The 21,488-nt window shown below is 62.3% G+C and overlaps 1 protein-coding gene across 1 annotated transcript in view; it reads left to right on the plus strand.

Annotated features, from left to right (window-relative positions):
- Positions 1 to 21,488, plus strand: part of NECTIN2 (nectin cell adhesion molecule 2) — a 34,105-nt gene extending 12,617 nt beyond the window's left edge. Inside the window, exons 2-9 of the mRNA XM_065420402.1 lie at positions 4,197 to 4,547; positions 5,167 to 5,460; positions 5,727 to 5,844; positions 7,778 to 7,926; positions 19,328 to 19,472; positions 20,548 to 20,611; positions 20,777 to 20,860; positions 21,306 to 21,488. Coding sequence (XP_065276474.1) covers positions 4,197 to 4,547; positions 5,167 to 5,460; positions 5,727 to 5,844; positions 7,778 to 7,926; positions 19,328 to 19,472; positions 20,548 to 20,611; positions 20,777 to 20,860; positions 21,306 to 21,488 — 1,388 coding nt within the window. The remainder of the gene's footprint in view (positions 1 to 4,196; positions 4,548 to 5,166; positions 5,461 to 5,726; positions 5,845 to 7,777; positions 7,927 to 19,327; positions 19,473 to 20,547; positions 20,612 to 20,776; positions 20,861 to 21,305) is intronic.

A 21,488-nucleotide genomic window follows, 5' to 3' on the forward strand; every position in this document is an offset into this window, starting at 1 on the left:
TCTGGGAAGTGAGGTTCTGGGAGACGCAGGAACTGGCCCTGGTCACACGGAGAGCTAGCAGCAGGGCTGGGAAGTGAACCCAGGTGTCCTGAGCCCCAGCCCACAACGCGGGTTTTCTTTGAAGGGGCTGAAGAGGGGAAATTGCAGCCCAAAAGGTTATGGTTCGGCAGAGCTAGCAGAGGGAGGGAGCCTTGAGTGGATCCCACAGCCAGCCTGAGAGAGGGATGCTGGGAGGAGAGTGGGGTCTAGTGGTTAGAGCCGGGGGGGGCTGGGAGCCAGGACTCCTGGGTTCTATCCAGGCTGTAGTGTGCTGAGTCAGGCCAGCCACAGTGATTAAAGTATGACCAATTCTTTCCCCATCCCTGTTCAGGGAGTGGGAGCTTCCCCAGCTCCAATCTCTCTGTCCTTTACTCCCTGCTGGCCCAGGCAGGTTGCTTTCCCTTTTCAGCATTTTCTGGGTGGAGGGTGTGTGTATCTGTGTGTGTGTGCGTGGAAACAAAATGTCCCATGTCCTCCCAGCCGAACAGGAAGAAAGCTGTGGCAGGGACAATAGGTTACTGTCTGTGAAGCAGAGGAGCTGGCACCTTACCCAGCAGCCTGGAAATGCTGCGAGAACTGGGCTGCATCACCCCGAGCCGTCTGCTGTCCTCACCTCTGCAGCAGGGGTGTGTGTGTGTGTTGGATTGGCATCCATGTCCCCCAAATCCCTGCCCAGATACCACGCTCTGAGTGCTCCCAGCCTGGATGGACACAGGCTCACAGCTCTGCTGGAGGAGGAGAATGGGCCAGTCGTTAAGGGGCTGGACTGGGAGCCAGGACTCCTGGGTTCTGTCCCTGGCTCTGGGAGGGGGGTGGTGTCTAGTGGTTAGAGCAGGGGGCTGGGAGCCAGGACTCCTGGGTTCCATTCGTAGCTTTGCTGCCAACTCACTATGTGATGGTGGTGAGTCATTTACTAGCTGTGTCTGGTGAGTAACAGGTTTTCTGAGAGATGAAGCATTTATTAGCAGTTTGTTTCCCCCCCCCCCCCCTCCCGGGGCCAGCAGGGAACTGACGGCACCAGGCCTGGGACTGGCACAGGGCTGTAGTACAAGATGTTGGTCAGTTCCCGTGAGCCAGGTTGGGGTGGGAGCCATGTGATCTCTCAAAGGATGAGTGGGGCTGTGTGTGTGAGTCACATCAAGGGGGAATCCCCATCTGGGAGCTGCAGCCGGGTGGGGGCGGGGAATGGGACTGGCTGGCTCAGGGAGTGAGGCCTTTCCTATCCATGGGGGATTCGAAGTCTTGCCGTGGTCTGGGACAGGGTGCGTGTAAGGGAGGTGGTGGCTGGCAGGCCCCGTACTGCTGTCTGCATTGGCACAAGGAGATAAGCTGCAGCTCTGGGGCAAACCCAAACCATGCTGGGAGACACCCATCCCAGGACACCCGCAGAGCTGGCACGTCTTCAGCTGTGAACGAGCCTGGGCCCCGTGGTGCGTCTGCTGCGTGGGGCTGGTACCGCTGGAGCTGGGGCCTTTGGGGCTAATCTGTGTCTGGGCCCTCTGACCTCAGACCCAAGGCTCTTACCTGCTTAACTGGAAGCAGGCGGCTCCCGATCTGCAGCGCGGCCTCCTGGCTGGGGGGCTCATGAAATCAGGGCAATGTCTTGGGCATGTGAGGGCAAAGCTGAATCAATGGAAGTGGCTCAGACAGCGAAGTCCGAGCCGGACCGGCTTTAGCAGCCTGAAAACGCACCGTGCCTTCAGCCCGCACGCCTGTGTGTGGAAACACGCAGTCTGTATGGATACAGCCGTGCAGGTACGGGGGGAGCAGGGATGTCTGCATAGAGATGCACATGTGGGGTGTGGAGATGCACACTGGGGGGGAGATCCAGCACTGTGGCTGACTTGTGCTGTTGTCACGACTCTTGTGGATTCTGGTGTTTCTTCATAAAGACCCAGCTCCCAGGGTCATGTGATTTATTTGAGACTCACCGCTTGTGTTTGGAAAAAGTCCATTCTGGCTCTCCTGGCTGGGAGGGGGGGGGTGTGTGTGTCAGGAGACAAGAAAACAGCTCAGAAAGCCGAAGGCAAAACGAGTCGAATTGGGGCAGGGGAGAAGAGTTTAAGAAACAAAAACAGTGGTTTTTTTGTGGCCCTGAGTCAGGAAAATCTCAGATTAGTGACTGTCCAGGGAGAGGAGGAAGCCTTTGTGTGAGAGGGTTGGACAGGTGTGTATCTGTGCATGCAGGGGTGGGTGTGTGGATAGAACTTGTGTCTGTCTGTGTTGGAATACAACGGCACGTTGGACAGACAGACGGCCGAGGGAGGCTCCCAGACCCTGCATGGGTCTCCTTGGGAGAGCAGCGCTGCTCTCCCAAGTTAGTGGGATGAACCAATCGGGTGCGGGGGAGCCTGTTAAATAGACTGCATTTGATCAGCACCTGTAGCAGCGCTCAGTTGCCTGGGCTAAAATTTTCGCCATGTCCCACTGCTGGCAGCCTCTGCTCGATTCTCCCTCACTCTGGATCGGGGTGCGGAAGGGTGACGGCTCTTTAAACTGCTCGCTTGCTCCTTTCTTCATCCATGGCGGCAGTCAGAAGAGATCTTCATCTGGTGCAGCCCCTGGCGCGCTGGGCTTGCGAAACACAGAGAGTCCAGCTCCCCATCGCATCCCTGACAGGGTGGGGAGTGGGGCTATTTATACAGGGACCCCTGGCCCAATGTTGGGGCTCCCAGCTCTTCCTTTGGGGAGACAATTCCCCAGCCTGATCCATCTCTCTGTCGTGATATTTTCCCATGGTATGCAGCCTAGCTTTTCCCTTTTCTGAACTGGCCCCAGTTGTCCCTTGGCTTTGTCTATATGCAGAGCTGCACCTGTTTAAGATCTGGGTTTAAATGGATTCAGGTAACTGGTGTAAACGGCCCTGTGGACACTCCGGGTTGGCTGGAGGCAGGCTTAGGTCTAAGCATGCAGTTGTACCGTTTACAAAGCTGCCGCGTTCAGTTCTATCGGTGCAATTCCCTGTGCAGCCCTTGCCCAGGCGTCGTTACTTGGGCAAACGACCCAGGAACAGGAGCGTTTGTTTGCGTGCCCCAAACCCATTGAGTTAAACCCGGGGTCAGAGAAGAGCCGCAGAAATTATCTGAGGGCTGGAGAAGATGCCTTGGAGTGAGACTGAGCGTGCTCGGTCTGGCTAGCGTCCCACAAGGGTCACGAGGTGCAGCGGTCGGGGGGTCCAAGTGGTTTCTATCATATGCAGAGTTTACAGTTTGGTTCAGTGGCTCTTGGCACCCCGCTATACACACTGCTCCAACGCCCCTGGGGAGGTGACTGTCCCAGGCACTGAAAGACTCTCTGAGCCTAGCGGAGAAGCAGAACAGGAGCCAGTGACTGGACGGTAAAGCCAGACACGGTGCAATTGGAAACAAGGCACCAGTTCTGAGTGGATTGGGAGGGACTCCCATGGGAAGCAGTGGGTTCTCACTGAGATGCGGGCTTGTGCAGGGGGACGCGTGGAAGTCCCTGGCCTGTGATTTACAGCAGGTCAGACTGCAAGACCGAATGGTCCCTTCTGACCTGAATCGCTCTGGATCTGTGGGTAGAAGGATCCCTGGCGGGCAAGTAAAGCAGGCCCATAGGCGGAGGGACCATTAGATCGTCTAGTCAGACCCCAGAATAACACCTGCAACTTAAATGGCTCCTATCGGAATTATCCCTCCAAACCCACCAGTAACTCCCTGGGTTTGTGGCTCCCAGACTTCCACATCTCCCTGCCAGAGGGGCGTCCCCAGCGAGGAGCTGGCCAGCTCTGGGCTGCAGGGGCTTGGAGCTCAGAGTGGGATACTCATGGGGGTGTGTCTCTCTTGTTCTTCCCCCCCCAATCACTAACCAGCTGAGTCTCTCTCTAGGCTGTGAATCAGGACATCTGGGTCTGTCCTGGCTCTGGGAAGGACTTGGGGTCTAGTGGTTAGAGCCGGGGGGCTGGGTTCTCTTCCTGGCTCTGAGCGGGGAGTGGGGTTTAGTGGTCAGAGCAGGGAGGCTCCTGGGTTCTATTCTGGCTCTGTGAGAGGAATGGGGTCCAGTGGGTCAAATCAGGAGGGTCTGGGAGAGCAGACTCCTGGGTTCCATCCCAACTCTGGGAGTGGCGTTGGGTCTAGCGGCTGGAGTAGGCCATTCCCTCCCGCTCCTGCTAACTGGCTCTGTCTCTCCCCACACAGTGGTGCTGACGCAGCGGGTGAAGGTCCGGAATGAGGTCACGGGCTACGTGGGCGATGAGGCCATGCTGCAATGCCTCTTCCCCGCCACCAGCCCCGACATCAAAGTCAGCCAGGTTACCTGGATGAAGGAGATGGGGGGCAAGAAGCAGAACGTGGCTGTCTATCTCCCAGACCACAAGCCCAACTTCCCCTTGGACAACAGCGGCAGGATCCGGTTTCTGAACGTCTCCCTGCAGGATGCCACGCTGATCATCCAGCCCTTGCGCATGAGTGACGAGGGCACCTACGTCTGTGAATTCGCCACCTACCCTCATGGCAACGAGGATGGGGTCACCACGCTCAGCATTCTGGGTGAGGGGTGCACAGGGTTTGTCCCTGGGGGCTCCCAAGGTGGGGAACTGGTTGGGGGGGGGGAATGGCACATGGGGCCTTCCCCTCTAGGGTGTGCCAATCCCACCCCAGGGCAGGGGACTGGCTGGGGTGGGGGTGGGGGAATGAGATACAGGCCTTCCCCTCTAGGGGCCGCTGGCTCTGATCTGGGGAAGGGCGTATGGGGCTGATGGTTTGGCCTGTGGGTCCCATCTTCTCAGAGAATGGTCTGTGAGGACACCCCTGGGATCAGATGCAGCCTGTGCCGCTCCCAGGGCAGGGGAAGTGGTGAAATCGGTGCCTCGGGGTTCCTCATACCTGTGTCTGACATGAGCAGAACTGCCTGTGCTAATTGCTTTAATTAACGATGGGGAAAGCATCATAAAGCATGGCTACCAAGACGCTCTCGGTGGGCAGCTGCTGGGAAAGGGATTTTCGCTAGGAGGGTCCGGGGGGCTGGGACTCAGGACTCCTGGTTCTGCTACCATGGAGCTTGGCCAAGTGCAATCTCTGTGCAGTGCCCGGTACGATGGGGCCCCTGACCTTGGCTGGAGGCGCCTGGGGAACACCACTAGCTAACCCTGCCCTCTGGTCCCCCCAGCCAGGCCCACCAACACGGCGGAGTCGCGGAAGGTGGTGGCGGGTAACACCACGATCCCGGTGGCCGTCTGCACCTCAGCCAATGGCAAACCCCCTGCCCAGATCAAGTGGGACTCTCCCCTCTCTGGCAACTTCAATGCCTCCGAGGTGACCAATGGAGACGGCACCATCACCGTCACCAGCCAGTTCAACATGGTGCCCACGGCGGCGGCAGACCAGCAGCAAATCACCTGCGTCATCAGCCAGAGGACACTGGCTGCGCCGGAGAACATCCCGGTCGTGCTGTCCGTGCTGTGTGAGTGATGGGGCCGGGGCTCATGGATCTCATCCGCCGCTCTGGGAGGGGAGTGCGGGCTGGTGGGTTAGAGCAGGAGGGCTGGGAGCCAGGACTCCTGGGTTCTATCCCTGTCCCTGGTGGGGGAGTGGGGTCTAGTGGGTTAGAGGGGGGGCAGGGGCTGGGAGCCGGGACTCCTGGGTTCTCTCCATGGCTGTGGGGCAGGGATAACTCGGGCCCCAAAGGCAGCCGGCAGAGTCTGACCAACTCCTCTGCTCTCTCCACAGACCCCCCCCAAGTCACTATCGATGGCTATGATGACAACTGGTACGTGAGCCGGAGTGAGGCCGTGCTGAGATGCGCGGCCAAAGGGAACCCCAAACCCACCCATTACTCCTGGAGCACGTGAGTCCCTGCACAGGCCCATGGGGGAGGAGAGGCTGCTGTTAGACCCCCCCCTCCACAAACACACTGGCTGACTCCTAGGTTGGGGTCTAGTGGGTTAGAGCAGGGGGAGCTGGGAGCCAGGACTCCTGGGTTCTATCCCTGGCTCTGGGAGGCAAGTGGGGCCTAGCGGGTTAGAGCATGCGGGGCTGGAAGGCAGTGTTCCCTCTAATTTTTCCTACCCATGTGCAGAATGAATTTTGTTATGTACACCAATATGGAGGTGATGTGTCACACCTCCCCTCCATATTGGTGTACGGTACATAACAAAATTCATGTGGGGGTGGGGCCAAGGGATTCAGAGTATGGGAGGGGGCTCAGGGCTGGGGCGGGGGTGTGAAGTCTCCAGCTGGGGGTGCAGGCTCTGGAGTGAGGCCGAGGATGAGGGGTTTGGGGTGCAGGCTGCCCTGGGGCTACGGCAGGGAGAGAGGACTCCCCTCAGCCCTCTCTCCCCGCAGCAGCACCTGGGCTGGGGGGGAGGGGCGCCTTTCCCACAGCCGTGGCACCTGCCCGGGCTGGGTTGGGACCCGGGGAGCGGTGCGTCTCCCTCGGCCACAGCAGGTCTGTGACGGGGCTGGGCTGGGCCCAGGCCTGGGGGAGAGGAATCTTAGGCTGGGAGCCAGGACTCCTGGGTTCTGTCCTTGGCTCTGGGAGGGGAGTGGGGTCTCGAGGGTTAGAGCAGGGGGGCTGGGTGCCAGGACTCCTGGGTTCTGCCCCCATCGTGGGAGAAGGGATGTTCCAGGGTCCAAAGAGATTACGTTAAAAGGAGGGGTGGCAGGTCCTGGGTCACTGTGCTGCTCCCATCGGGAGGAGGAAATGAAAACATAAACCAGCTCGCAAACCTGTTTTTCTAGGTTGTAAGAGGCCTCAGGTCCTGTTCTGCTGGGTAGCGGGGCCCCAAACTCCCCAGAGCCAGGGTAGCGAGGGGCACTGTCTGTAGGCAGGCCCCTCACCCTGGGCTGGCCTGTCCCTGTGGCAGACTCGGCTGGCTGGGAGGGGGCTGTCTCTTTGGAGGCTGATGGGTCTGAACCCACCCGGGAGGAACAGCTGCACCCGCCCCCCCACCCCCTACCACTGCTAGGAGCAGGGCAGCCGGCTGCTGGGTCACTCGGAGCCCGGGCTGAAAGGAGAGCGGCTGGGGTGGGGGTCGGTGTATGGCAGCCACGCTTACGTTGCGCATCGGAGGGGTTATCTGGGGGGCCCCACCCAGCCCCTGGCACAGAGCTCAGAACTGTTGTGCCAGTGGCAGCCCCCCACTCCCCATGGTGTGACGGCAGCAAGTATGGGGGGGTTGTTCCTGCTTTGAATGCACAGCTGAAGGAGTCAAATGGCTAGAGCCGGGGGGGGGGGGGGGGGAGGGGGAGGGGAGGGGGGCGGCTGGGAGCCAGGACTCCTGGGTTCTATCCCAGCTCTGGGAGGGGTGTGGGGTCTAGTGGGTTAGAGCAGGGGGAGGGGAGGCTGGGAGCCAGGACTCCTGGGTTCTATCCCCAGCTCTGGGAGGGGTGTGGGGTCTAGTGGGTTAGAGCAGGGGGTGGGGGGGCTGGGAGCCAGGACTCCTGGGTTCTATCCCAGCTCTGGGAGGGGTGTGGGGTCTAGTGGGTTAGAGCAGGGGGAGGGGAGGCTGGGAGCCAGGACTCCTGGGTTCTATCCCCAGCTCTGGGAGGGGTGTGGGGTCTAGTGGGTTAGAGCAGGGGGTGGGGGGGCTGGGAGCCAGGACTCCTGGGTTCTATCCCAGCTCTGGGAGGGAAGTGGGGTCTAGTAGGTAGAGCATGGGAGGGAGCTGGAAGCCAGGACAAACCCGAGGTCTGAGAAGGGTGTGGGGTGGGTATGCTGGGAGTCAGACCCCCCTGCCCTGGTCTCTAACCAGTCTCTCCTCTCCCCTCCCTTCCCCCAGCCCCAGTGGGCCGCTGCCCCCCACGGTGCAGGTACAGGGCGACCGGCTGGTGGTGCAGTCGGTGGACGTGGCGGTGAACACGACCTTCATCTGCCAGGTCACTAATAGCGTGGGGACGACACGGGTCGAGCAGACCGTCCTGGTGCGAGGTGAGTGCGCGGGGGTCCTTCCCCGGTGGCTGAGAATGGGGGGTGTCCCCTCCCCCAGCAGGGTGAAGGGTGTGTGATCTGGGTCCAGGGTCTGTTCAAAGGGCTGGAGGAGGGCAGGGTAGGGGTGGGAGGCTCGTCCAGGGCTGGGGGTGTCTGTGTGCCAGGGGGTGGGGGGCTCCCAGGGGAAGGTGGCAGGGTCTCATGCAGGGATATTGGGTAAGTTCCAGGGGGTGGGGCTCCCAGGGGTGCAGGAAGGGTGTCTGTGTCATGCCCTGGGAGGCGAAGGGGGCCATCCTGGGGGAGAGAAGGTGTCCCTGCAAATCCCCCCCCCCCCCCCCCCCCCGCGCTTCATCCCCTCTCCCCAAGGCATTGCTCTGGTTCCTGCTTGAGCCTGTGCCCTGGGAGGGAGGGAGGGGCTGCGAGGGGGTGCAAAGGCCTGCTTAGCTGATGGAAGCTGCTTGGGGAATGTGTTACACCTCATTGTCTTTTCTGGGGGTGTGGTGGGCTCTCCCACACCCCTGCTGGCTTCCCCCCACTCCCCCACCTCCTCAGGGGTCCCACAGCCCGGGAGCTGGGGTAATCTTCCCCCAACTTCAGCTTCTCCTAATGAGTCGGGGCTGGGCTGGCCTCAGGACTCCTGGGTTCTCTCTCTGGTTCTTAGGGGTGGGAGGCAGGGGCGGGGCTGGGCTGGCCTCAGGACTCCTGGGTTCTCTCTCTGGTTCTTAGGGGTGGGAGGCAGGGGCGGGGCTGGGCTGGCCTCAGGACTCCTGGGTTCTCTCTCTGGTTCTTAGGGGTGGGAGGCAGGGGCGGGGCTGGGCTGGCCTCAGGACTCCTGGGTTCTCTCTCTGGTTCTTAGGGGTGGGAGGCAGGGGCGGGGCTGGGCTGGCCTCAGGACTCCTGGGTTCTCTCTCTGGTTCTTAGGGGTGATGGGGATGCCTGTGACTGTCCTGTGCCAAATAATTATCTGCCCTGAGGATTTGCACCCAGGTGCAAGGCTCCTGCAGCAGCCAGGCAGCATGTGTGAGCATTAGTATGGGGTCAAGGGGGTGGGGGGGGGGCAGTTAATACCCAAGTGCATTGTGGGAGGGCAGGGCAAACCAGGTGCATTGTGGGGGAGTGTGTGTGGCATATATCACTAACCAGGTGCATTGTGGGGCAGGGGATGGGGGATGTGCCATTAGCCAGGTGCATTGTGGGGCAGGGGGTGGGGCATGTGCCAACAGCCAGGTGCATTGTGGGGGATGGGGATGCAGGGGCCCAGGTGCATTGTGGGGAGGGGTCGTGCAGGGGCCCAGGTGCATTGTGGGGACGGGTCGTGCAGGGGCCCAAGTGCATTGTGGGCTTGGGCGGGGTGTGAGTTTGTGGGGCGCTGGGCAGAGCGGGGAAGGGAGGGAAGACCCCGTCTTGGCCCCAGGAGGACCCGGCTCTGCATGGAAGCGCCGCTTCAGATGACAAAGGGGTCGCCACGACCCTCCCCCCGCCCCCAACGGCTCCATCCGTGGCTCTTCTGCCCAGCGGCACGTGGCGAGCAACACCCCCTCCCCTGAAGCTTGGAGAGTGACCCCCTGCCCCCGTCTTTTCTCTACTCCAGAGCACCCCGTGAGGCTGCAGAGCAGTGCCGGAGCCGTGGCTGGGGGCCTCGTCGGGGGCATCCTGGCCCTCGCCCTGCTGGGGGCTCTGGTATTTTTCCTGCTCCGCCGGCGCCGCGCCCGGCCCCCTCTCAAGGGCGTCTATGACCCCACCACCCGTGTCTTCGGCAATGGGGCCGCCCCGCCCCCCAACTTAATCTACCGCCCCGACTCGGAGCTGGACCGGCCCCTCAAGGCCACGCCAGGCGAGGGAGCCCCTGGGGAGCGGCCCGGCCCCTACAGCTACCCCGGCCAGCGGCACGAGGAGGAGGAGGAGGAGCGGCTTGACGAGGTGGGGCCCATGTTGCGGCTCAGCACCCACCCCGGGCACGGCGCTCCGAGCGGCTACGAGGAGGACGACATGGAGTCGCAGCACGACGGGTCCATCATCTCCAAGACGGCTGTCTACGTGTGACCGCCCTGCCCTGGGGGGAGCCGAGACAATGGGGGGTGAACCCCTCGCGGGCGAGGACGAGAGTGTCTGGGGAGCAGAGATGGATTAACTCAGGGGGCTGCGAAAACTCCCAGGGGGCGACAAGCTGCTGGGGGGCCATGGACGCTGGACTTCTGACGCGTGATCCCGCCAGCCCCAGGCAGTAGGCGGGTCTCGGCTGCCTGGCCAGGTGGGGGGAGATGCGCCCTTATGTCGGGGGAAAGGCTCCGTTGACACCCATGTGCTGGGATGGGGATGCTCTGCTCGGGGTGAACACATGGGGCTGGGGACCCTGGAGTGCCGGGAAGGGGGGCAGGATGGGGAGATGACAACCCCCCGCCCCCCCAACAGGAAGGTTCGTGCTGATGCCTTGGTTTTTGTACAATAGAGTAGTTCCTGAGCCAGGCGTCGGCATGGCGGGGGGGGGACTGGGGCTGTGCTGGGGTGCCCCAGCCTGGCTGGAAATGGGGGAACACAGACCCTCCCGCTTTAAAAGATGACCCACGCAGCTCCCTGGATTCAAGATGTGATTTGCCTGATTCTGCCCCACCTGGAATGAGAGCGGGAGAGTCTGTGACTCCCTCTCCATTTGGGGGGGCTTCCCCGAGGCGCACCCTCTGTCTGTGACCTCCCAGCTTTGGGGGTGGATGGCCCTGGGGCGCCCAGTATGCACGTGCCCTAGGGAGTGCCATTTCTCCCTTGTCTCCCAGTGTCTGTGTGACACACTGTTTACACCCCCCCCCCCCACGCACTCTTCCCCCCACTGTGTCTTCGGTGCCAGCTCCTCCGCCCCCTCGTGTAAATATCCTGAGCCCCCGAGAGCGGTTATTTTCATAGTGTACTGGTTGCTATGGCACCGTCACCGTCTGTCTCCATTTTGTGTGTAATAAAGTCTCCTTGGAACCCAGGCCCAGCCCTGTCTCTTCTCATTGCTGGGGGGGCTGAAAAGAGTATTGATGGGGACTCGGGGGGCAGGGCACAGCACCAAGGGCTGTGTGGGTGGTGGGGGGAAGAGTCTGCATTATTGGGGGGGGGCATGTGCATGAAGGCAGGTGTGTTTGGGAGGGCAGCTGTGTATGGGGCCAAGGAGGGCGTGCTGGGGGGCGCTGTGTTGGCGCACGTGGCATCAAGGCGGGCATGCTGGGGGGGTGCAGTGCCAAGGAGGATGTGCTGGGGGGGCACGTGGCACCATGAAGGGTGTGTATGGGGAGTCACATAGTGCCAAGGCGGGCGTGCTGTGGGGGTCGCAGTGTCAAGGGGGGCATGCTGGGAGGGGCAGGGTGCCAAGGCGGGCGTGCTGGGGGCTCATACAGGAGGTGAGTGGGGGAGGGCACGTGCATTATTGCAGGGCGTGCTGGGGGGCACAGTGCCAAGGCGGGCGTGCTGGGGGGCACGGTGCCAAGGCGGGCGTGCTGGGGGCTCATACAGGAGGTGAGTGGGGGAGGGCACGTGCATTACTGCAGGCCGTGCTGGGGGGGCACGGTGCCAAGGTGGGTGTGCTGGGGGGCACGATGTCAAGGCGTGCGTGCTGGGGGCTCATACAGGAGGTGAGTGTGGGAGGGCGCGTGCATTACTGCAGGCCGTGCTGGGGGGGGCATGGTGCCAAGGCAGGTGTGCTGGGGGCTCATACAGGAGGTGAGTTGGGGAGGGCGCGTGCATTACTGCAGGGTGGGCGTGGGAGGGAGCCGGCCGGGGGCACACTGGAAATGCATTGTTAGCGGGGTGAGGGGTGTCTATGGGGCATTGCGCTGGAGGGGTATAGAAGGTGGGGTGTATGGGGACAGCGAATCGCCGACCATCTAGAGATGGCCAGAAACGACTTCTGTGGGCAGGAAAAAAACCCAAACTTTCCAACCGAAACAGCTGGTGCTTTTCGTTGTGCGGTCACAGAAATTTCCTTTTTAATCAACACACAAAAAAAAAACCCCTGGGGGGGGGGGAGGGGTGGGAACATCAGACCCCCCCCTCCCAGCTTACAGGCAGTGTCTGGGGCGACGGAAAGCGTCAGTGGGACCCACTTCCCAAACCCAGCCTGCTCTGGGGTGGTTGGAAAACCTGGGAAGTGCCCATTTTATTGGTAGCTGCCAGGTCGGTGGCCAGCTCGAGGGGGGGGGGGGTCACCCGGCTCTGTCAGCACCGCACACGTTCTGCCGTTCTCGTGCCCTGCTCCCTGTTGTGCCTTCCTAGACTCCGGGCCGGGCGGGAGCCCGTCTGACGGGGGAAGGGTCGGCCTGGTGGGCTGGGGGCCCATTGCCCCTGGCTGGGGCCTGGGCCCACCCTGTGGGACTGGGGAGGCCTGTGGGTGTTGCTGCAGGTGTCTGTGGTTTCAGGCCCGCATCATCACAAGCGACATCCGCTCAGGTGTGAAATGTGGTTTATGGTTCGTGCAGAGGCCACGTTGAGAGGAGCTGGGGCCACATGTCAGGGGTGGGGGAGCCGGGACTCCAGTAAGGGGCCCCCAGACTACTTGCTCTCCTGGGTTCTGTATTGGGGCTCCTCCCCCCACTCCTCCCTAATTCTCTGCTGCCCCCCTCCCCCGCTGCCAGAATTCCCCCTCTTCCCCTCTGCCACCCACCTCCCCCACTGCCGGGATCCCCCTAATTCTCTGTGACCTGCGCTGCCAGTGCCGCCCACCCAGGCTGGAGGAGCTGGGGAGACCCGGGCTCTGCGATCTGTTGTGGGACTTGTCCCCACCCACCCCCCGTGCTGCTCTGGCATGGCTTTGCAGGCCTGGGGCAGCCCCCCTCCAGCTCCCATGCCCCTTGGGAGCTTGTGGTGTCAGTTCAGCAGAGCTGCGGTTGGTTTTTGGCCGACCTGGCCCTGACCTGGCAGCTGTTCCACGCTTGCTGGGACTGGGCGGTAGCCGACAGTTCCCTAATGCTACCTCACAGCACTGGAAAGGCCTGGGACCCGCCCGGACCCGCCCCCAGCCCAGGCTCGGATCTGCTGCCTTATAACTGAGGTTTGGAATCCCGTCTAGCCCAGCATCCTGTCTCCCATCCGGTGCTGTGTGTCAGAGGGGAGGTGTGAGACCCTGCAGGGTGGTGATCGGCCACTCCTCCCACCCCTCATCCTGACCCTCCTCGAGATCGGGGTCACACCAACGCTGGGGTGTATAAGGGGGTTAGTACCTTGCCAGAAGTTGCTGGTGTTCTTTCCCTGGGTGCAGGGCCGGCTCCAGGGTTTTGGCCGCCCCAAGCAGCCAAAAAAAAAAAAAAAAAGCCGCGATCGCGATCTGCGGCGGCAATTCGGCGGGAGGTCCTTTGCTCCCAGCGGGAGTGAGGGACCATCCGCCGAATTGCCGCCGAATACCTGGACGTGCCGCCCATCTCCGGAGCGGCCGCCCCAAGCACCTGCTTGCCAGGCTGATGCCTGGAGCTGGCCCTGCCTGGGTGACTGCCCATGTCTGGTAGCAGTGAGTTCCACTGGCTCATGTGCCTTGAGTGGGAGTCGCTTCCTTTCATCCGTTGGGAATCTCCTGCCTGATGCTCTTGCTGAGCGTCCCCTTGGCTAAGCAAGGGGTTGGGGGCAGACAGGGACCCCCTCCCCCGCAGGACCCTCAGTCTTGCTGAATCACAGCAGGGGGCTGGGACACCTGTCTTGCCCGGCTGCAGCCCCAAGGGTAGCATGCGGCAGGGGTCTGAGGGCAGCTTTTGTAGGTGCCTAAAGACCAATTAACTGAAGCCCTCCTAAGGGCTGGGAGCTGAAGGGTAACAGCAGCCGTAATGGGGCCATTCCCCTTTTACATGAGTGCAGCCCCCCCATGCCCCCCATCCTCCCCGCAGGGGACCGGCCCTGGCTCCCTTTCCAGCCGCTGAGCTGAGGCTGAAGCTGCCTGAGTTAAAAATAGCACCTGCCTCTCTCCCAGCCCTGAGCTGGGCTCTAGATTTGGGGGGATGGGCTGGTCACAGCCTGCGGGGTGGGTGCAGGCTGGGTGAGGGCATACCAGGCAGCATGCAGGGACGGGGTGTATGCCAGGTAGGGGACTTCTGTGCAGGATGATGTCATGACAACAGGATGGGGTGCACGCTACGCAGGGGGTCTCTGTGGGGTTGGTGGGGTGCACGCTACGCAGGGGATCTCTGTGGGGTTGGTGGAGTGCACGCTACACTGGGGGTCTCTGTGGGGTTGGTGGGGTGCATGCTAGGCAGGGGGTCTCTGGGGTTGGGGGGTGCATGTTAGGCAGGGGGTCTTTGTGGGATTTGTAGGGTGCTTGCTAGGCAGGGGATCTCTGTGGGGTTGGTGGAGTGCATGCTAGGCAGGGGGTCTCTGGGGGTGCATGCTAGGCAGGGGGTCTCTGGGGTTGGGTTGCATGCTAGGCAGGGGGTCTGTGTGGGGTTCGGGTGCATGTTAGGCAGGGGGTCTGTCCGGGGTTGGTGGGGATGCATGCTAGGCAGGGGCTCTCTGGGGGTTGGGGGTGCATGCTAGGCAGGGGGTCTCTGTGGGGGTGCATGTTAGGCAGGGGGTCTCTGTGGGGTTGGGGGTGCATGCTAGGCAGGGGGTCTGTGTGGGGTTGGTGGAGTGCATGCTAGGCAGGGGGTCTCTGGGGTTGGGGGGTGCATGTTAGGCAGGGGGTCTCTGTGGGGTTGGGGGTGCATGCTAGGCAGGGGGTCTGTGTGGGGTTGGTGGAGTGCATGCTAGACAGGGGGTCTCTGGGGGTGCATGCTAGACAGGGGGTCTCTGGAGTTGGGGGTGCATGCTAGGCAGGGGGTCTCTGGGGTTGGGTTGCATGCTAAGCAGGGGGTCTGTGTGGGGTTGGGTTGCATGCTAAGCAGGGGGTCTGTGGGGTTGGGGTGCATGCTAGTCAGGGGGTCTCTGGGGGGTTGGTGGGGGTGCATGCTAGGCAGGGGGTCTCAGTGGGGGTGCATGCTAGGCAGGGGGTCTCTGGGGTTGGGTTGCATGCTAGGCAGGGGGTCTGTGTGGGGTTCGGGTGCATGTTAGGCAGGGGGTCTGTCCGGGGTTGGTGGGGGTGCATGCTAGGCAGGGGGTCTGTGTGGGATTGGTGGAGTGCATGCTAGGCAGGGGGTATCTGGGGGTGCATGCTAGGCAGGGGGGTCTCTGGAGTTGGGGGTGCATGCTAGACAGGGGGTCTGTGTGGGGTTGGGTTGCATGCTAAGCAGGGGGTCTGTGTGGGGTTGGGGTGCATGCTAGGCAGGGGATCTCTGGGGGGTTGGTGGGGGTGCATGCTAGGCAGGGGGTCTCAGTGGGGGTGCATGCTAGGCAGGGGGTTGCTGTAGGGCAGGGGGGGTGCCGGGACTGTGCTCAGCTCCATGCCTGCTGCTCTCTGCAGCCCAAGGGGAATCCCTTGGGGTGAAGGCAGAAGTGAAAGGGTGAGTCCTCAAGCACAGGTGGGTGACGCCATCCCCGACTCTCCCTCCCCTGTCTCTGTCCGTTCCTGGAAGTCCTGTGACTTCCTCTCTGCAGCTCTTCTGAGCTGCGGGCGTAGTTCTAAGTGGCTGTGGTGTATAAATAGCCCATGTTTATTCCTGGCAGGGGAGTGGGGCTGCAGGGAGAAGCCGGGATTTTCCCAGGGCTCAATGGCAAGGGGTTGCTGGGAGGATGCCTGGAGGTTAGAGACACGTGTAGCCCATCTGTGTTTGTGCAGCGCCCGGCACGGGGGGCTCCTGCTCTGTGACCTCTCTCTGGCGTCTGTCTGAGCCTGTAGGGGTCGCACTCCATGTCGTGTAGCTTTTCTCCCCAAAAACCGCAGGCTAGAACTTCCCTTTTGTAAAGTGCGCAAGCCGAGCCCCTCCCCTCAGCCCGTGACTCCGGGAGCTGGGGGGTTATGGGACATCCCTCCACCTTGGCCCATCTCTCCGGGGGGCTGTGGAGTTAGCGGGGAGCTGTTGGATTCTGCAGCTGCCTGTAGCAATTGCTCTGCTGCTGAAGGATCGGCAGATGGTTCAATAATGTGTGGACCCTTTGGATCCACCTGTAGCAAAGCGCAGGTGGGACTGACCAGGAGCCAGTTCCTGTCCCGCTTCGAGGCTCTTTCCCCAGTGTCTGTAAATGCTGAGTCACATGGAACAGGTTTGTTTTTCTGTTTATGCAAAGGGGGAAACACCAAGCCAAAGCCTGGTGTCCTATTTCGGTTTCATCAAAACATTTCTAGGGAAACACCATTTCCCCCCACACACCCTGGCTGTTTCCTGCCAAGAGAGGGGAGGGTGGGAGAAACTGTCCAGCCAGCTCTTACCTAGCGCTGCTCAGCCGGGGATCTCAGCGCACTTTGCTGTACTGCTCCTCCCCCCAGGGGCTGTCCCATACAGAGCGCGAGCCCCCGGCTGAGCTCGGAGACTCACCACTGCAGGGGCTTTGCCCCATGGGCCCACCCTAAGGGACATGCCCTCCTAGGCACATGAAGGCTGGGGGGAGCAGGGCTCCTGAGTCCTAGGCAAGGGCCTAACCATTGGACCATCCTGCCTTTCCTTTGGGAGGGGGTCACTAGCCCGGCATCCTATCACCCTCCCGGCCCAGTGCCTGTGGCCTCTGGTCCCTGAATCTCAGGTCGGGGAGCTGGGGGACCGGGGTTCTCAAAGTTGGGGGTCTCAACTGGGGGAGTCTTGGGCCCCACAGCCCAGGAGGGGGCTGGGGGTCTCAGCTGGGCGGGGTCTCTGGGCCCCAGAGCCCGAGAGATAGGAATGGGGGGGTTCACAGCTGGGGGGCCTTGGAGCCCCAGAGCCCAGGGAGGAGCTGGGGAACCAGGGGTTCACAGCTGGGGGGTCTCAGGGCCACAGAGCTGAGGAGGGAGATGGGGAGTGGAGGGATGGGGGGGGGTCACAGCTGGGGAGTCTCAGGGCCCCACAGCCTGGGAAGGAGCTGGGGGGCAGGGGTTCACAGCTGGGGGGGGGTCTCAGCTGGGGGGGGGTCTCAGCTGGGGGGGGGTCTCGGCCCCAGAGCCCAGGAGGGAGATGGGGAGGCCAAGGGTCTGGGCTGTGGGGTCCCAGGCCCATGGCACCTGGGGGGGCAGGGGCTGAGGGGCGGATGAGAGCTGGGCAACAGCCCAAGGCTGAAGGTGAAACCTGAAGTGCCCCAGTCCAGCTGCACCTGCGCAGGGCCACGTAGGGGGGTGCTAAGTCTGGGGTCAGGTAAACACCAGTTTGGAGCCTATGGGGGGGGGAAGAGCCAGTGCTTGTCTGCAGGTGGGGTGGGGGTGGTGCGAGAAGGGGGGACCGTGGGGGGATGGGAGTTATGGGGGGATGGGGGGGCTGGCTGCAGGCCCAGCTGCAGGCCCGATGGAGTGAAGCCAAGGGAGTCGGACTTTGTTCCCACGGGGCTGGCAGCGAGATAAGATAAGGGGACTGCTGCATTCCCGGCCCTGGAGATGGGGGGCCCTGGATGAGTGTTTCATTGCTTTGGTATGTCACCTCCAGCACACAGTGAAACTTGGCTCCGATTTCCCCCCACGTCAGTGGCGGGGGAGGGGGAACGCTGAGACAGCCCCTCCCCCGGTGAGAGCTGATGGGTTTCGGATCCCATGAGTCATCAGCTGGCATCCCTGCACAGGCACCAAAAGCCTCCCCCCCCCCCCCCCAGTGTCTCAGCAGAGACCTGGCTGTGCTCTCGGGAGTGGGGGCTAGTGGTTAGAGCTGGGAAGGGAGCCGGGAGCCAGGACTCCTGGGTTCTATCCTGGCTCTGGGAGGGGAGTGGGGGCTGGGAGCCAGGACTCCTGGGTTCTATCCTGACTCTGGGAGGGGAGTGGGGGCTGGGAGCCAGGACTCCTGGGTTCTATCCTGGCTCTGGGAGGGGAGAGGTGCTAAGTACTGAGCATCTGTCCTGTGAAAAACCAGGCTCCCTTTCCAGGGGTGTTGAGGTGGGTGCCCCAAATGACCAGGCCCTTTTGGAAATCTCGGCCACTGTCTGTAACGTGGGGAGAGTGTCGTTCTTACTGACATGTGTTGTGGGAGGCTCGAGGGGCCTCACGTGGTGCCAGGCACTGCACAGACCCCAGCTGAGATGGGGGCTCCCTGTCAGGCTGGGTACTGAATTGCTCCTGGTCTAAGTTGGGAAGTCAGCCAGAGCTCTTACCCCCCTTTCCCAGCTGAGAACTGGCTCCAGAGAGGCGGGGACTGGACCAAGGTTAGCCAGGGAGTCAGCCACAGCTGGGAACAGCACCCAGGAGTCCTGAGACCCGGCCCTGTTGCTTACGCTCTCCCCTGCGTGGGAGGAGACTCCACTGATGTAACCGCCCAGGGCAGCTATAGAGTCAGAGTTACAGTTACAAGTGCATGTTAAACCCTCTGCTTTGGGCCACGTGTCAGCTCTCACCTGGTGCGAATTAGGAGGGGCTTTCCCCATGGCCAGGGACCCCCCATAACTGCAGGGTTTCCAGGGCAGCCTTTGGGGACGTCTCGCTAAGGGAGCCTGACGCAGGTTGCTGGATGGGTCAAGGCCAGGCCCAGACCAGCCTGTCCCTGCTGGCTCTGAGATCTCTGGCTCCACGGGGGTTTCTGCAACATGGCAACTTGAAAGCCTCCCCCCCGACACACACACACACAAAATGAAACGGCCTGGCTGAGTTGCGGCAAAGCAGCCGGTGCTCCCAGCTGCTTGTGCATAATGCACGCGGCTGTGTGTAATTCTGGGTTCTCCCTGGAGAGCAGGGGGAAGGGGAGTTTGCAGGCTGGAGAACTGGGAGGTGGGGGGGTTTCTGCACCCCCCCCCTCCAAGCCTTGTGCTCAGGAACAGAACCCAGGAGTCCTGGCTCCCACCCCCCGGCTCTAACCCACTAGACCCCACTCCCTTCTCAGAGCTGGGAATGGGACCCAGGAGTCCCGTTCTCCTCCCTCTCCCCCCCCCCCCCGCCCCCCAGCCATGGGTAGAATCCTGTTCCCAGCCCATCACTCTCATGCAATGACACCCCCCCCCCCCCCCGCCCCCTGCTACACTGAGCGGAGCCAGGCTGGCCAGGGTCAGCTCCTTTGGTGGGGTCCCACCTGGTCCAGCACCTGGTGCTGGGCCCACAGACTTGCTGCTGCCTGGATAGCGCAGCCTGCGGCGCCACCTGGTGGGCTCCTGAGGGTTGGGCCAGAGTGAGCAGCTGGGACCCCAGGGGGCTGGGGGTGCCTGGCGCAATGGGTCAAGGGTTAGGGCTGGGGGAGGGGTTAGAGTGAGGGGTAGAGGTTAGATTTCAGTGGGGGGCTAGGGGGGACTGGAGGGTGGGTGAGGTTAGGGACAGGTCTGTGATGCTGGGGCTGTGGAGGGGATGCAGGATCCTGAGGAAGGGTCCTCCATGCCCATGGGACGTCCTGGGGGGCCACATAGAGGCCAGGGGGGTGACCGCCCCTCCCCCCGGCGCCGCCCCTCCCCCGCTCACGCCCCCTCTTCCCCTCTCTCCTAGCTCAGCCCAACATGGCTGGCGCGGGCACCACGGGAGGCATCATCGGCGGCATCATTGCTGCCATCGTGGCCGTGGCCGTGGTGGCCACTGGGGTCTTGATTTTCCGCCAGCAGCAGAAGAATCGCACAGAGCAGGACAATGACGAGTGAGCGACTCGGGGCTCGGCGAACAGGGCGGTGTCTGGGGATGCAGGGGTCGGGGTTTGGGGAACAGGGCAGTGTCTGGGGATGCAGGGGTCAGGGTTCAGGGAACAGGGCAGTATCTGTGGGTGCAGAGGTTGGGGCTCAGCGAACAGGGCGGTGTCTGGGGGCGCAGGGGTCAGGGTTCAGGGAACAGGGCAGTATCTGGGGGTGCAGGGGTTGGGGCTTGGCGAACAGGGTGGTGTCTGGGGGTGCAGGGGTCGGGGTTTGGGGAACAGGGCAGTGTCTGGGGACGCAGGGTTCAGGGAACAGGGCAGTGTCTGGGGGTGCAGGGGTCAGGGTTCAGGGAACAGGGCAGTATCTGGGGGCGCAGGGGTCAGGGGTCAGGGAACAGGGTGGTGTCTGGGGGTGCAGGGATTGGGGTTCAGGGAACAGGACAGTGCCTGGGGCGCAGGGGTCAGGGTTTGGGGAACAGGGCAGTGTCTGGGGGTGCAGGGGTTGGGGTTCAGGGAACAGGGTGGTACGTGGGGCACAGGGGTCCGGGTTTGGGGAACAGGGCAGTGTCTGGGGGCATAGGGGTTGAGGTTCAGGGAAACAGGGCTGTGCCTGGGGCACAGGGGTCAGGGTTTGGGGGTTCGGGGAACAGGGTGGTGTCTGGGGGTGCAGGGGTTGGGGAAAAGGGTGGTGTCTGGGGGTACAGGGATCAGGGTTCAGGGAACAGGGCAGTGTCTGGGGCGCAGGGGTCAGGGTTTGGGGAACAGGGCAGTGTCTGGGGGTGCAGGGTTTGGGGAAAAGGGTGGTGTCTGGGGGTAAAGGGGTCGGGGTTTGGGCAGGAAGATCAGGGGAGGGGGCTCGGAGAGCTTGGGGGATGGAATCTGGGGGCCAGAGATATAGAGGGGGTTTGGGGGTTCTGAGGGGTGGAGGAGGAGAGGGGTGGAAGAGAGGAAGGGGAGGGGGTCAGTGTGGGGGAAGGGTGATGAGGGTCAGGAAGACGATTTGGGTAGGGGTTCGGGGACATGCTTTCCCCTCCCTGACCCCACCCACACTAACCTCTCTGCCTCCATCTCCCCCGCCCCCCAGCCTGGATGGGCCTCCAGCCTACAAGCCGCCCCCGCCCCAGAAGAAGATTGAGGACCCTGAGTTGGTAGGTGCCACATCTCTGCTACCTCCAGGGAGCAGGGGGGATGTATCTAGCGGGGAGCAGGGTGGGGGCTGGGAGGCAGGACTCCTGGGTTCTCTCCCCGGCTCGGATAAGCAGCCCAGCACACTGCTGGCTCTGGCCTGGTTCAATGTATCTGGTTCATTCCAGGTCTCTAATCCCCCCGAGGCTGAGAACATCCCACTGAAAGCTGTCTACTTCGAGCCCAGCATTGCGGCAGATCCCACAGAGCCGGTAATTACTGGGACGGGGACGGGGGGCGGGGGGGGAAATCAGGTGCCCAATCCTCTCAACTAGGATTACACCTGACAAGAACAACCAGCTCGGATTGGAAACTCCTCTGGGAATCTCTGCCCCAGCTCTAACCAAAACACCCCTCTCCCCTTTCAGAGCTGGGGACAGAACTCAGGAGTTCTGGCTCCCAGCCCCCCTACTCTAACCCACTAGACTCCACTTCCCTCCCATAGCTGAGCATAGAACCCAGGAGTTCTAGCCCCCCCTGCTCTAACCCACTAAACCCCACTCCTGTCCCACAGCTGGGCATAGAACTCAGGAGTCCTGGCTCCCAGCCTCCGCTGCTCTAACCCACTAGTCCATCCATTTGTCTGTGAGCCCAGAGGATCCCCTAGGGGTCAGTGACCCTGCTGCCCACCCCATCTGTCCATCCATCTCCTTGCAGGACCTACCGCGGTACCACGAGCTGCCTACGCTGGAGGACAAGGAGCCAGCGGCAACAACGGGGCTCAGCCTGGAGGATGAATACCTGGACCAGATCAACCCAATCTATGACGCCCTGTCCTTCGCCTCTGGGGAGGGTGCCCCCGAGCAGGGCTTCATTATGTCCCGGGCCTTGTACGTCTGA

The sequence above is a fragment of the Emys orbicularis genome, chromosome 20, assembly GCF_028017835.1.
Source record: "Emys orbicularis isolate rEmyOrb1 chromosome 20, rEmyOrb1.hap1, whole genome shotgun sequence".
Taxonomy (NCBI): domain Eukaryota; kingdom Metazoa; phylum Chordata; order Testudines; family Emydidae; genus Emys; species Emys orbicularis.